The 21,615-nt window shown below is 39.9% G+C and overlaps 1 protein-coding gene across 2 annotated transcripts in view; it reads left to right on the top strand.

Annotated features, from left to right (window-relative positions):
• The first annotated feature begins 7,902 nt into the window (after positions 1 to 7,902).
• Positions 7,903 to 21,615, top strand: part of ntm (neurotrimin) — a 276,837-nt gene continuing 263,124 nt past the window's right edge. Inside the window, exon 1 of one of the 2 annotated variants that reach the window (XM_016673599.1) lies at positions 7,903 to 8,186. In XM_016673599.1, coding sequence (XP_016529085.1) covers positions 8,117 to 8,186 — 70 coding nt within the window. In that variant the 5' untranslated portion in view covers positions 7,903 to 8,116. The remainder of the gene's footprint in view (positions 8,187 to 21,615) is intronic. The other variant, XM_007556486.2, reaches the window with a different exon arrangement.

Below are 21,615 nucleotides of genomic sequence, written 5' to 3'. Positions count from 1 at the left end.
AAATATGTAGCTTTTAGGTAGTGATTTATGCATGTGGGTGGTCACGTTTTATTTTTATTTTTATTTTTTTTTTTTTACCAGTTACTTTGATGGTCACTTCACCCATTCAGTCCATCAGTCAGTGAACAGGTGAGATAATCAGAGCAAGTGGCAACAGAAGCAGCAGTCCTGTGAAGCCTGTCACTCCAAAACATCTGCATTTTTGACAGATTTTTTGGAACTGCATAAGCCAGAAACCCATCAAGTGGATATTTGAATTGAATTCACCTGCAAGTCTCAAGTTTTTTATTTTTTTTTTTTTTTATTTTGAGTTGTTGGACAAATAGTCACTACAATGACTTTGATCAATTTGGTTGAAGGCGGAGAAAATGTGGTGACGAAAGGCAGGAGAGATGACGTTCAATGGGCTTACGTAATTTACAAGAATGATTTGAAGCATTTCCTTAGGAAAGAGCGACAGCACCCTCTGCTGGCCAAAGTGGAGAACAATGTTTTAGTTGCTCCTCTGAAGTCAGCCTGCTGACTACAGATCCAATGACATAGCAAAAATATGTTTGGGGTGAAAACTTGTCTTAAACAGTAAAGCATGGGTATCTCTAGGCCGAAACAATACTTTAATATCCAAAATGTGGCTATGTTGAAAATTTGGTCTTGTATGTGGTTATATTTAAAAGATCAATGGCGGTCTTATTAATAGTCTGGTTCAGTTTAATTGAGGTATTGTGCTTGTCCTTAAAAACTCCTCAAAATCCTCTTCAGAATATGACTAAACGACCCAAATATCATCTAGAAATCGGAAATAATGTATGGGTTTCTTTGAACATTGTTTTAGGGCTGAGGTCTCCCTCTGGGCCATAAAAATATTTGCGTAAGCAGGGCGAATTTTTTGCCCTGCAGAAAAAAAAAATTCTCCATTGAACTCAAAGTCGTTCCTGGTGAGGTTTATTTCTAACAGCTGTAAGAGCTCAGACATCTGTCTGGATGTCCTTTGAAGATCTGCATCAATTATTTTCCTTAATGTCAATATTTGTGCGAAGACTATCGATGTCGAGTGAAAATAGAAAGGAATCTTCAGGAATAATTAACATTTTCCATAAAATCATATGTGACGTTAAGCTTGTATTCTTATTGGATAAAAGCTCTAAAAAGTAACCCTGATACTCTGCTGACCATCACAGTCGGAAACAATTGGTCTCCCTGTTTTTTGTTTGTTTTTTTTTTTATATTTGATATCACTGAGTTGTCTATACCTCTCTTGTAAATATTGTCTACAGGTTTTATAATGATGTCTTTATTTCCCTTTAATTCCTAAAGAGCTTTAAATTCTTCAGAACTCATGTTAGACTTGATATGAATTGGATGGAAATGATTTAGGAAAAAAATCTTGATCAGTAGTAAGAAGGGTGAGCGTCTGAGGTGGAAGTACACCCCTAGGGGGCGTCCAATCTGATTTTGGAGTGAAGGGTTGAGGCTCTGAAGTGGATTTATCTGCATAGTAGAGAGCTAATTTGACTCTGTGATGATATTGCTGCATGTCATATTTACATTGAAACCATAAGTCTTTACTGTAACCTGCAGTAAGTCCTTTACTAAGTAAGGTAAACTGCACATCCAAAAGTTGGAACGTTTTGGACAGATTAACACTTTTCACCCCTCCGGTTGCCGTGGGCTTGTGGGGATGTTTACATAATCACTCCAATGCTTAGTGTTTTTAGTCCAATGAACATGCTCTCTTTCTGTACTGAAATGATGACCTGGCAGAGCAGGAATGTGATCCTCCAAACCTGTGATGAAGCTGTTCAGATGCTGAAGCACGCCCTGCTCTCTGTGGGGTGGACATGAGGAAAAGTTGATGGCTGGGATGAAGATGTGCGCCTCGGGAAACCGTTCTGGGGCTATTTTCAATGGTTCTCTGTGGGAGGGATGAGGTTGTGGAGGGTTTGTGGCCGGCTGTGGCAGTTCCCTTGGCAGGTAGAGGTGCATGGAGTGGCCCCTCGTTCTTTTGGTTCTCCAGACTGGCCCTGATGACTCTGGACGTTTATCCTCCAGCCGCTCCGGAGGCATCAGCAGAGCGCCGGGCGGGATCTCCCTCGCAGCTCCAGAGCGGCGCTGAGTTGTATTTTTACTTTTAGTAGTTTTATTTTCATCATTTCGCTTTGTAGTTTTAGTTGTGTGTTTAAGAAACTTTGGAAAATTTTAGAAAAAAGTTTTAACTGGAAAATTAATTTCGCTTTGTTAATGAGCTCACCAAAGAGAAATAAAATAGGCACTCCTAATTACAATCTCGTAATTATGAGAAAAGATTTCATAATTATGAGATAACTGGACTGCGCCAGGAGTGTTGGATCAAAACAACCTGGATGGGAAACTGAATGAGCTGGGCTTCCTAAACCTCTTTGGTAAAAACAAATATGGGATATAAATGTTGCATAGCTTAAATTTATTCAGAATAATTCTGCCCAGAAGCACAGTCATAACAGATAAAATAAACATAAAATTTGGAAATGTATGCAGCATCCAAAAGGACGGGTGAATTTAAATAATTTCTAATGCATTTTATCAAAGCAAGAAATCGCAAATGGTCCTAATTTTCTTGCTTTTATTTTTACCAGTTGAACGTTCAGTTTGCATGTCTGCTCATTTGTATACAGACTCTAGCAGGCGGCTTTATGCCCGAGGATATACGAGATTTGTCTTATTCCCACACATTATTATCACCGCAGAGTTTTGATCTTATGAGCTCTCCTCAGTACACCTATTGACATAAACTGAGGCAGCAGGATTTTTGAAATCCCACCTTGCGCGATCGCTTTGCCTATCAGATTTTTTGTGATCATTACCATGCCAAACACCTACTCAAATAAATGTCAGTAAAAGTCAAGACATTCATCTGACTCCCTAAGGCATAAGCGTCATTTACCATAAAAAAAAAAAAAAAATCACTATGACTCCAAACTGCTCAAGCATATAAAACCGAGGACCGCATCCAAGTCAAATGCACACCAGCAGATGAGATGTTTGTTACTGGTTTGTGTCTGCAACAGTAAGAAAGCATTTATCTGATAAAGAAAAAAAAAAACATTCTAAATGTAAAATCAATAAATTCCAATCAGGTCCTGGCTTGTTTAAAGCCCTAAAGCAGTATATATATACACACACAAACAGAAACCTTGGCTTTCTGGACTCATTTGTGTGTCACTGTGCATTACCGAGGCAACAGAATGGACAAGCATTAACATTTGGATTGATAAGAATACGGTGTTGCTTTTGTATGCAAAAAGAATAGTTGCTGGTGACGGATGAAAATTCATGAAGCTTATGGCATTATACATGCTGTTCTCCTCTCAGTTTCTCACAGACGGACCCTCTGGCATCTTTAGTTGATTTTCTCACTGCTCGTGACAAAGCACTGTTAAAAACCTCCCGTCTCTCTCTCTGTCTCACTCTCTGCCTCTAGAGAGGAAAATGCATCACCTGAGCTTTCAGAATATGGCTTCTTCCAACCCAGCAAATATTTTGTCACATCACAAGATAAAGTGAAAATGGCACATGACAGAAAGTCAGGATTTTATTCAATGTTCTTGTACAGGTACAGGTTGATCATTTTATGATGCTGTAATTCAGTAATCCATTTATCATAAGGAACATCCCGTCCAGGAGTGATGCTGACGAACCATGATTCAGGTTTGTCTCATCACTCCAGCCTTATGTGGATTGATGAGACAAAAGTCTGGAAAGTGTGGGTCCTGTTGCATCTGGTATAAAAGTAACAGCATTTAAGAACCCGAACATCACACCAACAGTCAAACATGGTGGTGTGATGGTCTGGAGCTGCTTTGCTGCCTCATAACTGGAAAAATGAGTTCTGCTCTCCAGCAGAACCCTGGAAAGCGAATGTCTGACCATCAGTTTGCGATCTGAAGTTCAAGAGCACCTCGGTTCTGCAGATGGGCAATGATTTGAAGATCGCCGGCAGGTTCAAGTCTGAATGGCTCAAAACAAAGCCAACTTAAAATTTTGGAGCGGTCCAATCATAATCTGGACTTTAATCCGACTGAGATGCTGTGTGGCCTGAACTGAAATAGGTTGATTTTGCTGCCAAGGGAGTGCAACAGAATAGATATTGGACATAGCTACACCGCTTCGTTTATTTTGTTTTAATTGAAGACGGTTCTGTTGTAATATGGAAATTATTCATCAAGCTGTATTTCTCATGTTTGCACTGAGGGTGGCAGTAAGCATGTAGTTGCAGACGTTCGCCACCAGAGGGCATATCGAACACAATAGTGAAAACCTTTGACTCCGCGAGCCAACGGTAAGCAAACGGTAGAAAGGGCTGTTGATAAGCGGAGACACTAATTTTTGCTCCAATACCTGTGTGGTAACAGGTAAATATAAATTAGTAACTGAATTAAAGCAATGTATTAAGTGTGCTAGAAGTTCCTGCTATTGTGGGGAAAGTTGGCCGTTTATCCCTGAGCAGAGGTAGAGTACCCACAAGTCGTACTCACGTAAGAGTAGCAAGTAAAAGTAAAAAGTAGCCACCTAAGAAATTACTCAGGAGTAAAAATGTATTTGATGAAAATGTTACTCAAGTACTGAGTAGCTTATCAAATGATCAATTATATAATATTTAAAAATTACATAACCAGATGGACCAAAATATAAAGTGGACATTCTTAACTGTGACAATAATTCATACAAAAATTGATAAAATCAGGCAAAAGAAAATATTTCCATATCAACTTCTTTCAATATAAAACTTATGAAACTTTAACAAAAACTGTTGGTTTTTGTCTGGTAAATTTTTGGTTGAAACATATTTGTTTTTCTTCCAGTGGGTAGAGACTCCAGAAATGTAACTCTTGTAAGAGTATCAATACTTCATAATAACATACTCCTAAAAGTATTTTTTTTTTTTTTCATAAATGTCACTCAATTAAATATAAATGAGTAAATATGGTTACGGTACAACTCTGTCCCTGATTATGTAGTGGTTAAATATTATTTATTTGTTAGTTTGAGTAATCTGGCAGCTTATAATTAACCATTACCCGTGATGTTAGACTTAAATGATAATGGTTCTATAATTGTTTATGTGCTGGGAGAAGTGAGCTAAGGTGGAATAATTTATTAGTTGAGCAAAGTTGTAATGATTTATTTGTGGGGCAAGTCAATGGCAATTGAGCAATGCAATGGCTGCTGGAGGGAAATGGTCTTTGATGCTCTCATACTTGTCTTCTACAATAGAAACGCAAAACCACACTGACTGATTATTTAGTGTGCAACAGGAGAACCAGTCGGGTTTAAGGGACAATTACTTTTTCAAACAGAGTCAGGTTGGTTTGGATAGATTTAATAAAATCATTTTATATTTTGTATTTATTCAGGTTGACTTTATGTTTGATAGAAAGAAAAAAAAATCTCGATGAACCGAATGACTAAAAAGCAGAAACAATTAAAATCTGTAAGGGGGGAAAATGTGTTTTTACACAAAGGCTTGTATCAATGCAGCCAAATCAATAAGAGCTTCCCTTAAGTCATTCCTCAAAGGCTGGAGCTCTGCAACTCTTAGATATATCTCTGTTTCAAGGGTAAGGTTGAACCAGAAATAAAACAGAGCGCAGAAACAACCAGTGGAGCCACGGAAAAACAAAAAGCAAGCTGAGAACGGCTGTGATCAAACAAGCAAAGGAGCTGATTAAACTCAGCTTCTGAGTTTAATCAGCTCGTAGTTAAGCAAAAAACAACCGCCAACATGACAGAAAAAGAAATTACTTACCTGTTGAAGAATAAACAACACCCGTGCAAGAGTTAGCTTGCACAGCCTCTGAAGGTGAGACAATGTACGATGTAAGTCACGAGTCTATCAGCCTCGAGCATAACAGCATTACGAGACGAATCATCTGCACTAAGCAACTTGTGCGCAAGAAGATAAAAAGAGACGGAGCTCCTGATGGCATGTGGGGGGTTCCATGTGACTTTGTTGGCATAAAATAATTCATATGTGCGTGTACAGCAAGGCTTTAAAATAATAATGTTATTTAAATGTTTACAATATATGCATTTTTTTGCTAGTTTCAGAACAGTATATGTAAAGCTCCTGATTTACTTCCACTGAAAAAGGCAAAAAAAAATTCCCCTTAAAAAAGAAAAGTAGAATCAAGATCACTTTTTAAAAATTATTAATTATTTTACTTGTATAAAAGCAAGTATGTACCTTTTTTTTTTATAAAACACTGAAAGTATTGAAAGTAGAAGTACTTCCTGAATGTATTTCCTAATACAATGCTCTCACTGAGTGTGCCTCCTGCACATATTTCCTTTTGATACATTAACGGTGTGCCATTTTAATGAACAGTGCTGCAGAGGATGCATATTTTTATAGTGTTTACTCTCTGTGACCCAGTTTACGCTCGGAGCCGCGATTCTGTGCATCCGGATTTCAGGGATGACCTGCACAGTTAAATGCTATTAAGCAAAGTAAGAAAGGGGATTGATTGTAACTTTCAGATTTTTTTAGTCAACACAAAGCAAAACCAACGTTTTGTTTTAACTGCAGTAAAAACATTGAATTGGTTTGTTACATAATATCTGAATAAAACCTAAATAAAATACACTGCTTGTAAAATGTGAAAAAAAAAAAATCATGTAGGGGAAATATTTGTACCAGTATTTCAATATTGACCAATGACGCCTTTTGCACCCGAGTGTTGAGCCACATGGAGTCGTTTATTGAACCAGTTTACTTGAATAGATCATTGATTGGGTCAGGTTGACAATGTTTGTGTCTGTCTGTTTTCCTTTGGTTTGTTTCCGGGTTTTTGTGTCCAGATGAGAAGCATGCCGCTTCAGGTGGTGATTTGATTCAAGACTTTGTGATGGAACCTCTAAAACTGTTTGCTGGCTTCTGACTGGTTTGAACGATTAGCTTGGACGTAATTCCAGTAAAGTCAAGGAGTGGCTTTTGTGTTCAAATCAAAGATCACGTGAGCAGTAAATGCTACGTTGTTTCAGCGATGGTCCTGTTAGAAAAGTTTGAATGCATCTGTGTCATTACAGTAACAAGATTGATCACAGGCTGCAATCACTTCACGCTACGAATAAAAACCCAGAGAGGGAATCTGTTTACGCCTAACAGGATGAGTTCTTAACTGATTTGGTTTATGAAATGGCCTTAATTTTTATATTCTTTTTATTATTTTGAGAGAGCAAAACCTTTGAAAAACATGTTGCTGAACCAGACAAGTAGCTTTTTACTATGCGTAGTATTTGCTCATTCATCCTAGCATATTTCAGTCATTGAAACATAATGCAAACTGATTTTCTGACATGATGGTAAAGTTTTTATTCCTACAGTCTGACAAAAGCATTCAAACTAACAAAAACTAACAAAAACAAAACAAGAACAACAACAAAAAAAAACACTAATCGTTGCGACTCTGTCACAGCTTTCGGTCAAGGTAACATTAGGCAGAACAGGTTTAATCCTGATCCAACCCGGAAGATATTCGTCTTGACTAAAATGTCCAGAATTTGAAAGACACTGTGGCTCCTTCAGTCGTCCTGCTTTGTTTAATGAGGTTTCCCCGAAATCTAATATTTAAAAGGTTCTGTTCAACATGTTTTAGAACACGAGAAGCTTACGTCTGTCTCTATTTATTGAGCTGGTTGCAAAAAGGCCAACAATGGCTAAATAACATCAGCTGCACTGCCACAAAAAGTGATTATTAGCGCCGCTTCAGCTAATTCAGACAAATTAAAACCGGAAGTGGGTTGATTAGCGCTTCAAAATAAAAGCGCCAGACCAACAGTAGGCCGGTGAGCACAAGGCTGCTCACCGGGTGTCTCTTATTTGATGAAAACTGGCCGGAAGTGGCTGCCGTGTTTGCCGGTAGCTTCCCCTCCCCTCTACTCGCCTCCCGGATCCTCACTGTTGAAGGTGGGAGTTTTGTTGCGCGCTGCAATCAGTGGATGTTTTCCAGTCAGCTCGGAGGACTGCGAGAACTGGGAGAACTGGACTTTTGTGGATTTTCAGAAGATTTCCGACTTATTTGCGAGTCGACACCCCCCCCCCGGCCCCCTCCTCCAACCTGCCAGCGTAGTCAGCCGACCGATGGGCAGCATGAAGAACCCGCTGTACTGGGCTGTGCTGATCGGAATGACCATCCTGTTGATGGAGCAAGGTAAAAATGTTGGAGCGCTTCTTCTAGTCGCGTCTGTGCTTTGCATGCTGTCGGGTTGTTGGCAATTAGCGGGACGCTTTGCTGATGTCTCCGCCGGTTTTTTGCTCCTTGCTGACCGCATCATGACTGCCGGCTAAGCTTCTACTTCGGTAAAGCGATTAGTGAGATGCGGCTGAGCGCTCTTGGCTGTCTCGGAAGTATTTTTACACCAGTAATGTTGGACTGCATCCTGTGACCGTCTCCTCTTTGAAAGTTTAATCCTGTGTCCGGATGATCCCAAGCAGTCGGGTTGTTGATTTCTATTTCACGTTGTTTAATTTTTAATTTATTTTTGGTCGCATGTCAGTAATCGGTGCAAAAGCGAGAGGAGGTGAAGTGTTTCTGCAGCGTCTTTGTGATACACCTGCGCGGTGCGGCTGGCTGCCCCCTTTCCCCCCCCACCACCCTGTTGTTCTTTCTCCCGGCTTCTCTGCGCTGCAAAGTTGATTGCGCATTAGTTTTTTTTAATTCGCATCGACAGCGCGGTCAGGTCACACAAGTTAAGCCGTGTATTCTTCTCCAGGGCTGGAGGGAGGCGATGGGCTGTTGGAACAGCTCGGTGTCTCTAACCTTGTCAGACTTGAGGTGCCGCTGATTCGGAGCTCTTGCCTGAAACGACCCAAATGTGAAAATCGGTCCCCGATTTAAACGTTATGGATTCATTTCTTTTTTTTCTTCTCCTACTTTCAAACTCTTATCGCCGGTTTACAATTATTCTGTAATTCCTCTTTGTCCTTCCATAATTACCCTTGGAGTCAGGATGGAATAGTTGAATCCACCAGCGAGTTGATGAATCAGTGAAATAATTAAATCAATAAAAAGGGGGGTGAAAGAGAGATGTTGTAGGCAGCCAGTGAACATTTTGTCCTCAAAGCTAATGTGTTGGAAGCGGAGAAATGAGTTTGTGTTTAAGCATTTAAGTTTGACAAGGGCTTGTCATGGCCTGAGCAGCGAGTGTCAGAGTTGGGGTTTGAACCCCTTCATGGAGCCGTGAGTCAGTCAGCAATGGCTCCAGAGGGCCTTGGAAACCAAAGTGAGCAGCAACAACAACAAAAAAAGATACACGTACATTAATTATACACATTTTACAGTAGATGCAAGTTCTTCCAAACAAATTCAAGTTATACTTTGGATTGTTATTATACCCCTAATTGAGCCATTTCAAATGCTAGTATTCTACGCCCTATAGAATATTATTTAAAATCTGAAGTGGGGAAGTTTACACTGCAAACTTAATTCAGTTGGTTGGGGCTCGTCGCTCCGACAGCTGAATGCGACGCTGACGTCTCCTGTGACGGCTGATGCCGAAATACATTTCTCATGTAACTGTTTACAATCGATTGCTGCTTTCGTCTTTAATAACTTTTCGCACACAAGCTGATTGTAATTTAATTTCTTCTTTAACGGAAACACTATAATTGCAAAATGGTGTTCGTTCGAGATAATCTGAGTCTAGACGGAGATTTGCGCCCGTTTTGTAACGGAAACGCAGCTGGTGCCTATCAAAAGTTGTCCGAGGAAGAACCAATCGTCCACGGGGTTGTATGGGGAGGGAAATGCTTGGTCATGTGGTCCCGTCCAACAAATAAAGCTACTGGAGCTCAGGTTTCTGAAGAACTTGTCCAGACACGGATATACAGACATGCACTGTGCATCACAGGTTGCTGTTGCGCATCTGCAGACCAGTCAGGGTGCCAGCACTGGGCAAATGAGTGTCAGCCGGACCGATTTAAGGCACTGACACTGTGTGCATCTTCCCCTGATCTCAGTCCAGATCAAATCCATCTGAAGCACCTTTACAGACTCGGATTATTGCACACAGAGTGAGATAAGCATAATTATTGAGTTAGTAGCATACTTGGCAGTAAAGCATCAAGAAATTGGCTGATGACTGGAATCTGAGAAGATCACTGAACACATCGCGTTCATGCGCTACCAGGACAACACCACCCTTAGACGATCTTGCGGTTTTGATCGTGACTGTTTTAAAATGCTCTTTGCTCTGAGAGCAAAGCAGATCCTGTGGGTGGGTTTACATAAGTCTGCGTTCCATTTTATTCTGTGCAGGTTCTAAAAAAGTTGAATGAATGTTTGTAGTCTCTGTAGGAAATGTGGATATAAAATGATCTGAAAATGTTCAATATTTAGTCTTGTGAAAAAAAATAAAAAATCTGCGCTCGGCAGAGAAATTTCCATTAATCATGAACAGCAAGGAGATATTTCATGTTTATCTTAAGAGATATTTTAATTAAGTTATACACATAGATGAATGGAACCCATTAAAAAAATAAATAAATGTGTGATCTTCTGTGGTTAACGAGAGCAAATGTAAACGAGTGGAGAAACTCCGGCTCAGTAGCAGTGGGACTTCTATCCCCCACTGCTATGCAAAACAGTTTCACATAGGATTTGCTGATATAAACCCTCTGGTAGAGAACGGCGTGTGGATGCATTCCTGCAGCCATTGCTCTGATTCAGATATTACAACATCCACTGAAACGCTGTTGGATTTTTTTTTTTGTGTGTGAATTTTTAAAGGGAATTAACTTCATGACTGATCTATCTGAAGCTGCCATGCGTCTACCTCATTCCGGTGGATGTTTTTTTTTTAATTTGACTGACAGTCCGCCGTGCATCTTATTACAACCCCCACATGTTCAGCCATGCATCTTGGTGCCGCTCCTGACTTTCCGTCTTTGACTACAAAAGCATCTGTTCTGCTGTGGATTGTAGAGTGAAGATGCGTCTCAGAGTAAAGTGAAAGAGTTGGGACAAAGGGAAGAGAGGGGACACGATTATGCGCCAAACAGTGTTTCACTCAACTTTTTCCAGTGTGCATTGATTGAAACATATTTTCACATGATGATCCAGTTTTTCAAAAACCTCGCCTGCTGTAATCTGGAGCACTTCAGGTGTCGCGATACATTGGTTAAGAAGTAGAGATGCACCAATCAGACTTTAACTAAACCCTTTTTGGATTTCTGTTTCCCATTTTGGATGTTAAAAATGTGTTGGGTTCTGCAGTATGGGACAAAACGCATAAGAATGTTAAAGAAGAATGTTGTAGAAGAAAAAATATGAGTATCATTTTATATCGGGACAAAACTGGTGAGGTGATTAAAGGGTAAAAGGCAGGATAAGGGGAAAACAAAGTACACCAACTTGCAAAAAAGCAGAGGAAGCGTTGGATTGAAGCGTTGGGCTGGCAGACAGAGGACATACCTGTGGAGTTATGTAAATGACAGCTGGAGTGAATTATGGATGGGCATTGAATTATGAATCTTCCAGTGGTCATTATGCTGTATGCGAACCGTAAAGGTTCAGGGGAAGTCTGTTTGATACATCACCGTCTTGTTTTAATTCAATACGTTTCCGTTACCACAAATAAATGCGTAGTGTTTAATTAAATTTGGTAAGAAGAAGGTTCACTCTTAATAAGACAGAGGCTATATCTTATTATTATTATGTGGGTGCCTCAAGGTCAAAGGTCAACCCTTGAGCAAAAGCTAAACATATTCTGTGTGGAAGTCTTTTATCAGATTACCTGAACTGAAACCAAATGCAAGATTAAATTAGCACGTCATTAATCTACGACAACACTCTGAGATCAAAGCGTTCATAGATGGAATATTTTCATTAAGATTAAGTAATTGGCATCATTACAAAACCCAGCAAAGAGTGCATACCCATACTGCAAACATGTGATATAAAACAGTAGTGGAACAATAACATGCCATAAAGGTAAATAATGCGTTAGAAAGTTGACACTTGCTGCTGACCATTTACTGATCATCTTTTTAAGATTTTATAAACGACCTTTAGAAAAAAGAAAATTCAGAACAGGAGAGGAAAAATACTAAAAAAAAAATAAAAAAAAATACAACCTTTTGAGTAATATTTGCATTTTTTTCAAGTTTATGGCGTGATGTATTTTCCACTCACCCAGATTTTGAAGGTGATGCGTTTAGTTTCAGATGAAGTAAAATTCACCATGAAGCCAACAAACACGGAGGCTAAAACAGACCTCGGAGTTCAGGTACTCCACAGGCCACACCAGATGACACACATACACAAGTATGTGTGTTGTTTTGTGTATTCCGGTAACTATTATGTACCCCAACGTGTTTCAAAACGCTTGACCAAAAATAGTTCAAGATCTGAGCAATAAATGGGGGAAACGTCCAAGGTACATCCTTGAAAATTTTCTTTGACAAAACTAAAACATGTTTACCGATTGCTGATTCACTCAGATGTTAAATGGAGAGGATGAAACATTCAGCTGTAGTCTCATCCACTAATGACTCTTCTATGACAAACCATCAATACAAAAGTAGAGAAAAAAATAAGTATGCTACCAGAATTGAAAAATTGTCATTGACCATGGAATTATGGAGAGTGCTCACATATGTACATATATGTATATTTATATATGTATGTACATATATGTTATTCCTAACCAGGATTCCTCACTAGTCAGCCAAAGTGGTTGTACTGATCACTGGCATGAAAAACACGCCACCAAACCTGATCCCACAAGTTTTCCACAAGTCAAGCCTTCAAGCCTCCTGAAGGTTTGACTACAGGCGTCTTTTTAATATCTTTTTTATCTTTTTCCCCCTCAGACTTTGTGGAGATATTCTCCGTGCATGAAGCTGTTGCTGAGCTGAACGGCTCCTTCGGTGACAGACTTCTACATCCTAAATGCTCAAAGGAGATTATTGCAGATATTTCCTCCCAGCTGCTGAAAGACTTTATCACCATTACTTCTCCCAACAAATAAATATGTTTAAATATATTCTGCTTTATTCAGTTTTACTCATTTTGTGAGGGAAAAATTCTGCTGGTATTTTTGCACCCCTCTGCTGTCACACAATTTTTATTGTCACTTATTATTTAACATTTTTTAAACTATTTTATTACTTTCTTTTTTTAAAGGTTTCATTGACTCCAGTGGCCTTTATTTAATGATTGTCAGACAGGAAAGCGGGTTGTGAGAGAGAGATGGAAGAGGCGGCAAAGGTCATCGGGTTGGGACTCGAACCCAAGAGGGAGGCGTTGAGAACTGAGGCCTCTGTTTATGGGTTGCCTGCTTTTTATTGTGCTTTTATAAATTTCACATTCTTACATTTGTGTGAATCTACTTACTTTGCCTGTCTCTTCACTACTGTTGCACCAGGATTTCCCCATTATTATAAATGATATTTCTATTCTTTCACATTAATGACGTAAAAGTCGGATAAGATGCAAAATGACCATTCTGATTGCAGACGCACCCGACTTGGCCGGGGTGGACATCGGGATCGGGCCGTTCGGACTGTGGTAAAAAAATGTCTGATTTGGGGAAAAAGGAAAGAAAAGGCTTTGGGTCACATTTTCCTGCCATGTTGATGTTACAAAATTCTTCCAGCAGCAGTGGTCAGATATCCAACCTGACTCATGACAGAAACTTGTTGAAGGTCGATGTTCAAATTGTTTATGGATGTACTTTATTCTGTGTGTGTAAATCTAACCCTGTTTGGTTTAGAGCAAGATCCCGATAAATTCGACCAAAATTGTACAATCATTCCCACCCTGAAAATACAAATAGAACTCATTTGAATGCATCACTGAAATATTATGGCAAAGTTTGTAGTCCTGTTGTCTTGAAACTAGAAGGTGTTCATTTTGAATCCCAACCCTGGATCCTTCTGCGTGGATCTTGCAGGTTTATACGATTAAAAGAAATTTTTTTTGGGGTACTCTGGCTCCTCATCACAGCCCAAAAACTTACTGTTGGGTTAAAACTGTACTTAAGACAACCTGAATGCCGTGACGGTCCTTGTACTCAAAGTGTGTGTGAGTTGAAGCAGACCGTTCGGACGGCCTGCAGCAGCTCCTCCGCTCTGCTGTAGAGAAGTTTCTTTGCTCCAGAGAACTTCTCCTCCTCTGAGGCTGCATGTGAGGTGGAGCAGCTTTCAAGATGTACTCCGCCTTGCGCACAGTCTCTTAAGAACATGGGGGCCTCAGTTCAAATAATAACATTGCTGCCTGCCATTCAGAAATCCTTGTTCAAGGAGTTGCAACTGATCAGAGGCTTCCTGTTAGTAAAGTTGAGTCTTGCTTAACTTCTCTGAAGTCTGACTCCTGCAGGGTTTTGGTGAGCGCTCTGCCGCAGCAGCGCACGGCATGTACAGATGTGGCCCTACATGCATCCAAAGATTGATTTCTGAAAACATGAAATATTTATGAAGTTATTTAACATTTTGCTTTGCATGGATGCCTTGGTGTTTGAAACAGTTTAACTGAAAGGTTATGAGTGGTGATTTCAATGTTCTGAGATTTGTCAGCTTGGAAATAAGCATAGAATAAACAAATACCACAGCAGATGCAACATGGAGTACACACACACACACACACACTTTATTCCACTGTAGGGTTGTCATGATGCAAACATGTCTGAGTTGGTAGTTGTACTACAAAAAAAAGAGATAATACTCTATCATTTTCAATACATTTGCAACTGTTTTCAAGAAACGGGTTATGTCTAAAAAAAAAAAAAAACAGTTAAAAATGGGAGATATTTTTCTCATCTCAACTATGGGAAAGTCTGCATAGAAGGCTATTTGGCTCCTATTAAGAAAATAATTTGAAAGTGTTTTGCTATATATCATAACACTTGTATTAGGATTTATAACCTTTGTCAAAGTTTATACCTTTAAGTTGTACAATTAGCTATAAAAGAGATTTAACACTGTTCATGGTTCCTGTCCGTGCAAAACGCTTTTTACGGTGCAAAGAACTGGTCCACAAATTTTTTTTTTTCAGCAGCAGTTTGTGTGTTTCTGGTAATTTTGCATAATATATTCTTTGATGATCAAGAGTCAGCAGGGACGGTTCCATCTGGTTCTCAAAGGTTTCTGCTTCGTCAGTTTCAGTCTGGATCCACTGAATACATAATGACGATCCCTTATGGATCACTTAAAATGGGAATGCAGATCGTCAACAAACCAAAGTTTTGTGTATTTTCAATGTGCCACAAAAGGCCATTGTAATTAGTTGTGCTTTATTTTTTACTAACTTCCTTCATCTTGTTATGATCTTGTGACACTGACAACTCCAGAATAACTTTAAAATCTTAAACGGCAGCATCCCTCGTTACATCCTTATTGCGTTGCTGCTGTTCCTCTTCTGCGCATGGAGGACGCTGTGCGTTTATAAACTGCTCACACAGAAATCTACCAATAATATGAGTATCTCAGTTTCTCAAAGGTGTGTGTGTGTGTGTGTGTATATATATATATAGATCTAAACATATATTACATAAAGAGATGGATATAGAGATCTGTCTCTCTCTCTCTATATATATAGATATACACAGATATTTATATAAAATATAGCAAGAGAGATCTATATATAGAGATTCTGTCTCGCCCAGAAAGATTAATAGTTTTCTAAATTTTTTCCCAATTTGTAAAGGTTTAGACTTCGAAAATTCTTTTTGTTCCTCGTTGTTTACATTTTCTTTTTCTAAATCTCCCTTTAGTTAATAAATGTGGCTGTCTGATTTTCTGTTTAGAATTTGAATTAAACATCTTATAATGATGAACATGAGTACTAATGTCCTGGCTTTTTAATATAATTTAAAATGTCCAATTAACAACAATATTAGCTCTTTTTCCCGCCAATCACTCATCCCATTTGTGGCCCCACCCTGTTGACTTCCTGTCTTGTCTTTGCTCCGACAGTACTTTCCTCAACAGATCTTTCTGGTATTTGAGTTTAGCACTCAGTTTGCGATTTACATCGAACATCTCATCAAGCTGTCTCATAAGTATTTCTGTAGTTCGATACTTCCCAATTCAGGTTCCTTAAACTTTGCTTGACGTGGTGGAAATCACAGTGTCCTTGGAATAACGCTGCTTTTCCAAGGAGGCTACCTGTTCTCCTGCAGTACGGAGATCTTTTCCCGTTTGGTAACCAGTGAATCATTTTCCATTCCAGTACTTTCAGATGACGTCCTTATATTAGTGGGGGCATGTTTCTCCAACCAGATATGAAACGGTATCTTTTTTCTTCTTGATGCGCTTAGTCTTTGGCGGCTGTTCCCCCTCTGTCCCACCCAGTGTCTTCTGTGTTTTGGATATGAAATCCTGCTCAGTTACCAATGGTGTTTCCTTGGCGCAAATCTCCTTTTTTAAGAAACCTTCTTCAGGCAGAGAAGTGTCCTGCTTAACATTTTCAGCACAAGACTTAAAGATCGATTGTCTCCTGCAGTACGGAGATCGATGCTTTTTCAGGAACTGGTGAATTGCCTTCCGTTCCAGTTCTTTCAGCTGAAGTCCTTAGATCAGCGGGGGCATGTTTCTCCAACCGGATGTGAAACGGTATCGTTTTCTTCTTGTTGCGCATCGTCTTTGGCAGCTGTTCCTCAGACTTAGAGGGCTGTTCTTTCTCTGCTATGTCGACTGTCTCTTGCACTCCAGCAATGGACTCTTCTACACTGACCAGTGAATTGTTCTGCTTTTCGATATTTCCTGCAGAAATATGACTGCTGACTGGTGTAGCAGTCAGCAGCAGCTCTAACCCACGTCCCTCCTGACCTGCCCCCTCCTAAGTGAAATTAAAGCTGCAGTATGTAACTTAAAAATGTATGTATTTTTTCACATATTTGTTAAAACTCTCATTTTGTTGTGACAGTATGGTATGGGAGGTAATCTGTGAAAAATCTATTTCCTCTGCCTTCTCCCAGTGCTAAAAACAACCAGTCAGTGGCAGGAGAGTTTTAGTGCCGTCAATCACAATCTCATGTGGCTGCTCATCCCACATGAGATTGCTGTAGCTAGTGCAGCCTGTTGTGAATGCTCAGTCTAGTTAGCATAGTTACCAATGATGGCAGACAAACATTTTTCCTGTAATAAGTTGTTTATCCTCCATTAGCATATTTAGCAGCGAGTGAATGAGGTTGATTGACAACACCAAGACCCTCCTCCAGCTTCTGATTGGTTGTTTTTGGTCGGAACGTTGCATTACTTTCGCTAGCAATAGTAGTTCAGGGAGGAGATTGATTATTTTCACAGATTATTTGTCTCATAACAGACTGGCACAACATGGTGACAGCTTTAACAAATATGGAGAATTTAAAAAAAATTAAAATTACATACTGCAGCTTGAATAAAATATAACTACATAGCATTTTTTTTGAGAAGTCTGGATTGCTTTTGCACGTTGCCTTTGACTGTTGCTTGTGGGGAAAGCCATTTCAGTAATAGAAAAAAATGTAAGCAACGTATTTGCATACTGTATGTAAACTGTTGTATGTAAAATTCATGAGCAGTGAATACTGTCCTAGTATCAGTATTGGACCAAAGAAAGAGAGGCAGTTGCAAACCTTTAAAATTGTGATGCTTTTTGTGGGTCAAATAGACTCAAAAAATTGTAACTTTTTTTTGTCATGGGGCCCAAGATTCCTGGCGGCGCCCCTGCTGCTGGGTGAGATCCAGTCTTGTATCCCAACGCAGTGAGGGAGCAGCACACACACGTAGCATCTGAACCACCATCAACGTTGATAAAAGTAGTTGTAGTGTTGCCAGCCTGGTGTGGGAGGGACCAGGTTTGCCTTTACAGGAGGTCAGCATAGTCAGTTCTGCTTCAGATTCTCCAACCAGTCCATGGTGGTGCATGCAGACCGCAAGTTATGCATACGCTACCAGAGCTTCTAACTGGCTCCTCCAGGCTTCAGCCAGGATGTTTAATGCATGTTCGGAACAGTCGGGGAACTGGCAGAATACGTAATCAGGAACTTTCTAGTTTTCTGTCTTTGAAGGTGTCTTTTCTTCATAAACAGAAATTTAGATTAATCGACAAAATCAATTAATCTCCCAGCCCTAGTTTTAGATTATACAGAAATATAATTTTGCCTAAATACCTGAGTGAATAGGGATTTCGACGTCTTTTTTTTTTTTTTTTTTTGATTTTACGATATCTACACATGGACCAAAAGAGAACAAACATTCTACACAGTCAAGTTAATTTAACATGAAGCTCAAAGTCAAAAGTGACTCATTTCATTGAGTCTACCGTAACCTCTGTGGTGCTAAAAGGAAAACACAAATGGCCTGTTCATCCACAGCAGGGCACGGTGCAAAAGAAGCAGAGTGTTTCAAAGAACAACTAGCTAGATGTCGAAGTTTTACCTCGTTGATTTTTGGGATTATGACCTGTGGTTTGATAAAACTGAAACTAAATGGTTCAAATAAAAATCAATTTGCTTAGATTTTCCTAAAAACACCATTGAAGTGTACGGCCTTGACAGCAGCTCGTTGTGTCAGTTCTCAGCTGCAGAAGGGACCTGGGGCACGAAGTAGATGACAACACCAAGAAAGAACATTATGTAGAAATATTGAAAAAATATCTCTAGGCGTCAGTCAGGAAGTTAAAGCTCGGGTACAAATGGGCCGTAACAAAGCCCTAATCTTGGTCTCATAGAAAATCTGTAGGCAGAGCTGAAAAAGTGCATTTTAAAACTGACTCTGTTACGCCTGTGCTCTACAAGCAGCAAACTGTTGTGAGAAGCTTCTGGGAAAGTTGTAGCCAACGAACTCGGAGGCTTGTTTTTAAATGGAGTCGTTCTCACCGCAGTCTGACGTCCCTCTGTCATTTTTGGGATGCAGTTGCGACTTCAAACATTTTGGGGTTGCTGAAAAGCTTAAAGCCACATACATACAACCATCTTGTATTCAGTCATTAAATGAAAAATTTATCATTTTTCCTCTTTCTGTTTCCACCTTCCTAGTTACGTGGATGGTAGCATGTGGAGCAAAAAGTAAAATTTAGTTTAATGTCTTAAATAGAGCAACACTGCCCCGACACTCATCTCACTATGCTCCAATGTGCTGCTTGTGCACAGATATGTGGAATCAAAACAATGCCACAGGTCCATAGGAGCAGTAAAATATCACACAACCTCCCTCTTCATTTAAAACATGCCACAATGCAGAGAAACCCACAGCGCTTAAAATAAACCTCATGGTATAAAAACTCTTCTCTTCCCTTATAACCAAATCCATTTATACCCATTTAGTCCTTTAACCCACTACACCAATTTCAATCATCTACCCTTAGATATTTAGAATAAGTACTTTCACCTTGAACAACAAAGCATTAGTTTCAGATGATCTATGCCTTTTACAGAAGACATCCTAGAGGCACAGAGGAGTGATCCAGAAAGCAGAATCCTCGCGGATCGCCCAGCTCCGGTTGGAAGGTGAAGACAGTTCTGCGTCGGGGCCAGTTCTCTGAAAATCCTCTGTGATCTTTTACTGGAACGTCCTTTCTTTTCAGCTCGCCTGCAGCCAAGAAAACGGCCGCCGTGCGTTTCTTCTGCTGGCAACTTCACAATCTATATTTTTCTTCCCAATTATGTGCTTCAGACATGAAAGGCAAAAACAAAGGCTCAAACGCATGCCTTTTGTGTATTCATCTAATTCTCTGTAGGAGACTAACAGAAGTCTTTGTGTCCTCGCTTTAGCAGCTCTGCTTGTTGCTGTATTAATGCTGATTGGCTGACGGCTTCGAGTTCTCCGATTTCCTCCCACCGTACGCCTGCACTCATGTTTTCTGTCGACCGAAGCCCATTCAGAGATGAACATGCTGCGCGTCGGGATGTGGTTGCATCGGGTCTTTTTCTTGACTTGTGAACGCCCTCCCACACACACACACACACACACAGCCAATACAGGGTACAAACACACTGGTGTACTTGATGTGAAGGTAAACCTACAGTGGGATCATCAGTAGCCTGACTCACTTATGGGTGGGATAGAGGAGCTAAAATGTTATCTAAATATGTAAATTGTGGGGATTGAGAATGAATCGGTTCTGTGTCAAAGCTCCATCTCCTTCACCTCTTTGAAGATCCTGACAGACTCTATCTATCTCAGCAGATGGTGGAAGTTGTTTTGCACAGGCAATCTTTTTGCCATACAACGTGGTAACGGGGAGATAATTTTGCCATTAGTATGCAAAAATATTCTCGGATCAGAAACCTGAAACTGTTGCTTGGGATTTCAGCCGAAAAGTTTGCGGTTTGATCCCCAACTTCCAGAGCCGACGGGATCTGAGGAAGGATTTTGAACTCAACATTTCGCACGATGCATTCATTTAATGCATGTGAGAAAACTGAGCAAGCATTTACGTAAACACACTTTTCTTTTTTAAAGTACCATAGTTGTTTGTTGTTCTGTACTCTGTGATGACAGACAAAACTATTTGTTTAAAAAAAGAAAATTTGTTATGGTTCACACACTACCGCATTAAAAACAAAGATGTGTAAAATCTGCATGCATAATATCCTGTAGCGGTCTGTACTGCAACGGATTTGAACAAGCCTCTGGCTGAAGATGTAGTTCTTTTCAATCACTGTCTCATGGAGAAGATGGTCAGGGTTGTCCATAATTTGTTTGATTTTTATGTAAAATCCTTCTTTGCACCATCATCTCCAGAGATCTCGGGTTGTTGATGCTGCTGCCCCAACAGATGACAGCAGAAGAGACGGCGCTGCATCACATTATGGTCCACAGCAGAGGAGTCTGACATCCGACTGCTCTGCTTTTGGAACATAAAGGAAATTAAAACAAAATCGCTAATGAGCCTACTTGGAAAGTTTTTCTTAAAAGTCATATAATTAATGGAAAGACGACTCGGGCCAGTGATCTACACGAATGTTACCTTGTATTACTGATCCTTCATGCACCATAACTGTTTACTTTTGCAGTGAAATGGCCAAGTACCTGTAAGGTACAGGATGGTAATGACTCGAAGGTCAGAGGTGAAAGCATGTGACTGAGGGTGCAGCTACATTTGTCGCACCCATGAACCTCTGAGGTTATTGATTTACACCACGAGGCATCGGGAAGTAATTACCTGGTTATATATGAGGTGATTTCTCTGTGCAGGGGATAACCTTTTCACTTCAGTATAGCATCCTTGACTCACCCTGGAAAGTAATAGAGGACATGAGGGACTTCACATTCAGGAGGAAGGAGTGATCGGTCAGTTTATTCATCACCGCTGCAGACGGATGTTCTCTGTAGATGTTTGGACTCGTAGGTTTCTGTTTTATGGTTTTAATGCTCAGTTGTTGAGATCTTATTTCAGTTGTTCCCTTGTGTTAGCTAGTTCTCATTATTTGTGCTTTGTTTTGTCTTTTAGATTATTTTATGTTTTTGTCTCTTTCCCCTTTTTGTCCTCTCTGCTTTAGTCATCTTGTCTCCTCTGCCTGCCAGCTTGTTGATCTGCTCAGCTGTTTCTCATTTCTTAATTTCTCTTTCCCAGCTGCCTTCATTTGCCTCTGATTTGTCCTTCTGATCAGGCAGGTTACTGGACACCATTTCTTTTCCCTCAGTTTTAAGCT

The sequence above is a fragment of the Poecilia formosa genome, unplaced genomic scaffold, assembly GCF_000485575.1.
Source record: "Poecilia formosa unplaced genomic scaffold, Poecilia_formosa-5.1.2 Scaffold79, whole genome shotgun sequence".
Classification (NCBI taxonomy): domain Eukaryota; kingdom Metazoa; phylum Chordata; class Actinopteri; order Cyprinodontiformes; family Poeciliidae; genus Poecilia; species Poecilia formosa.
This window is presented reverse-complemented; position numbering and strand designations above follow the sequence as displayed.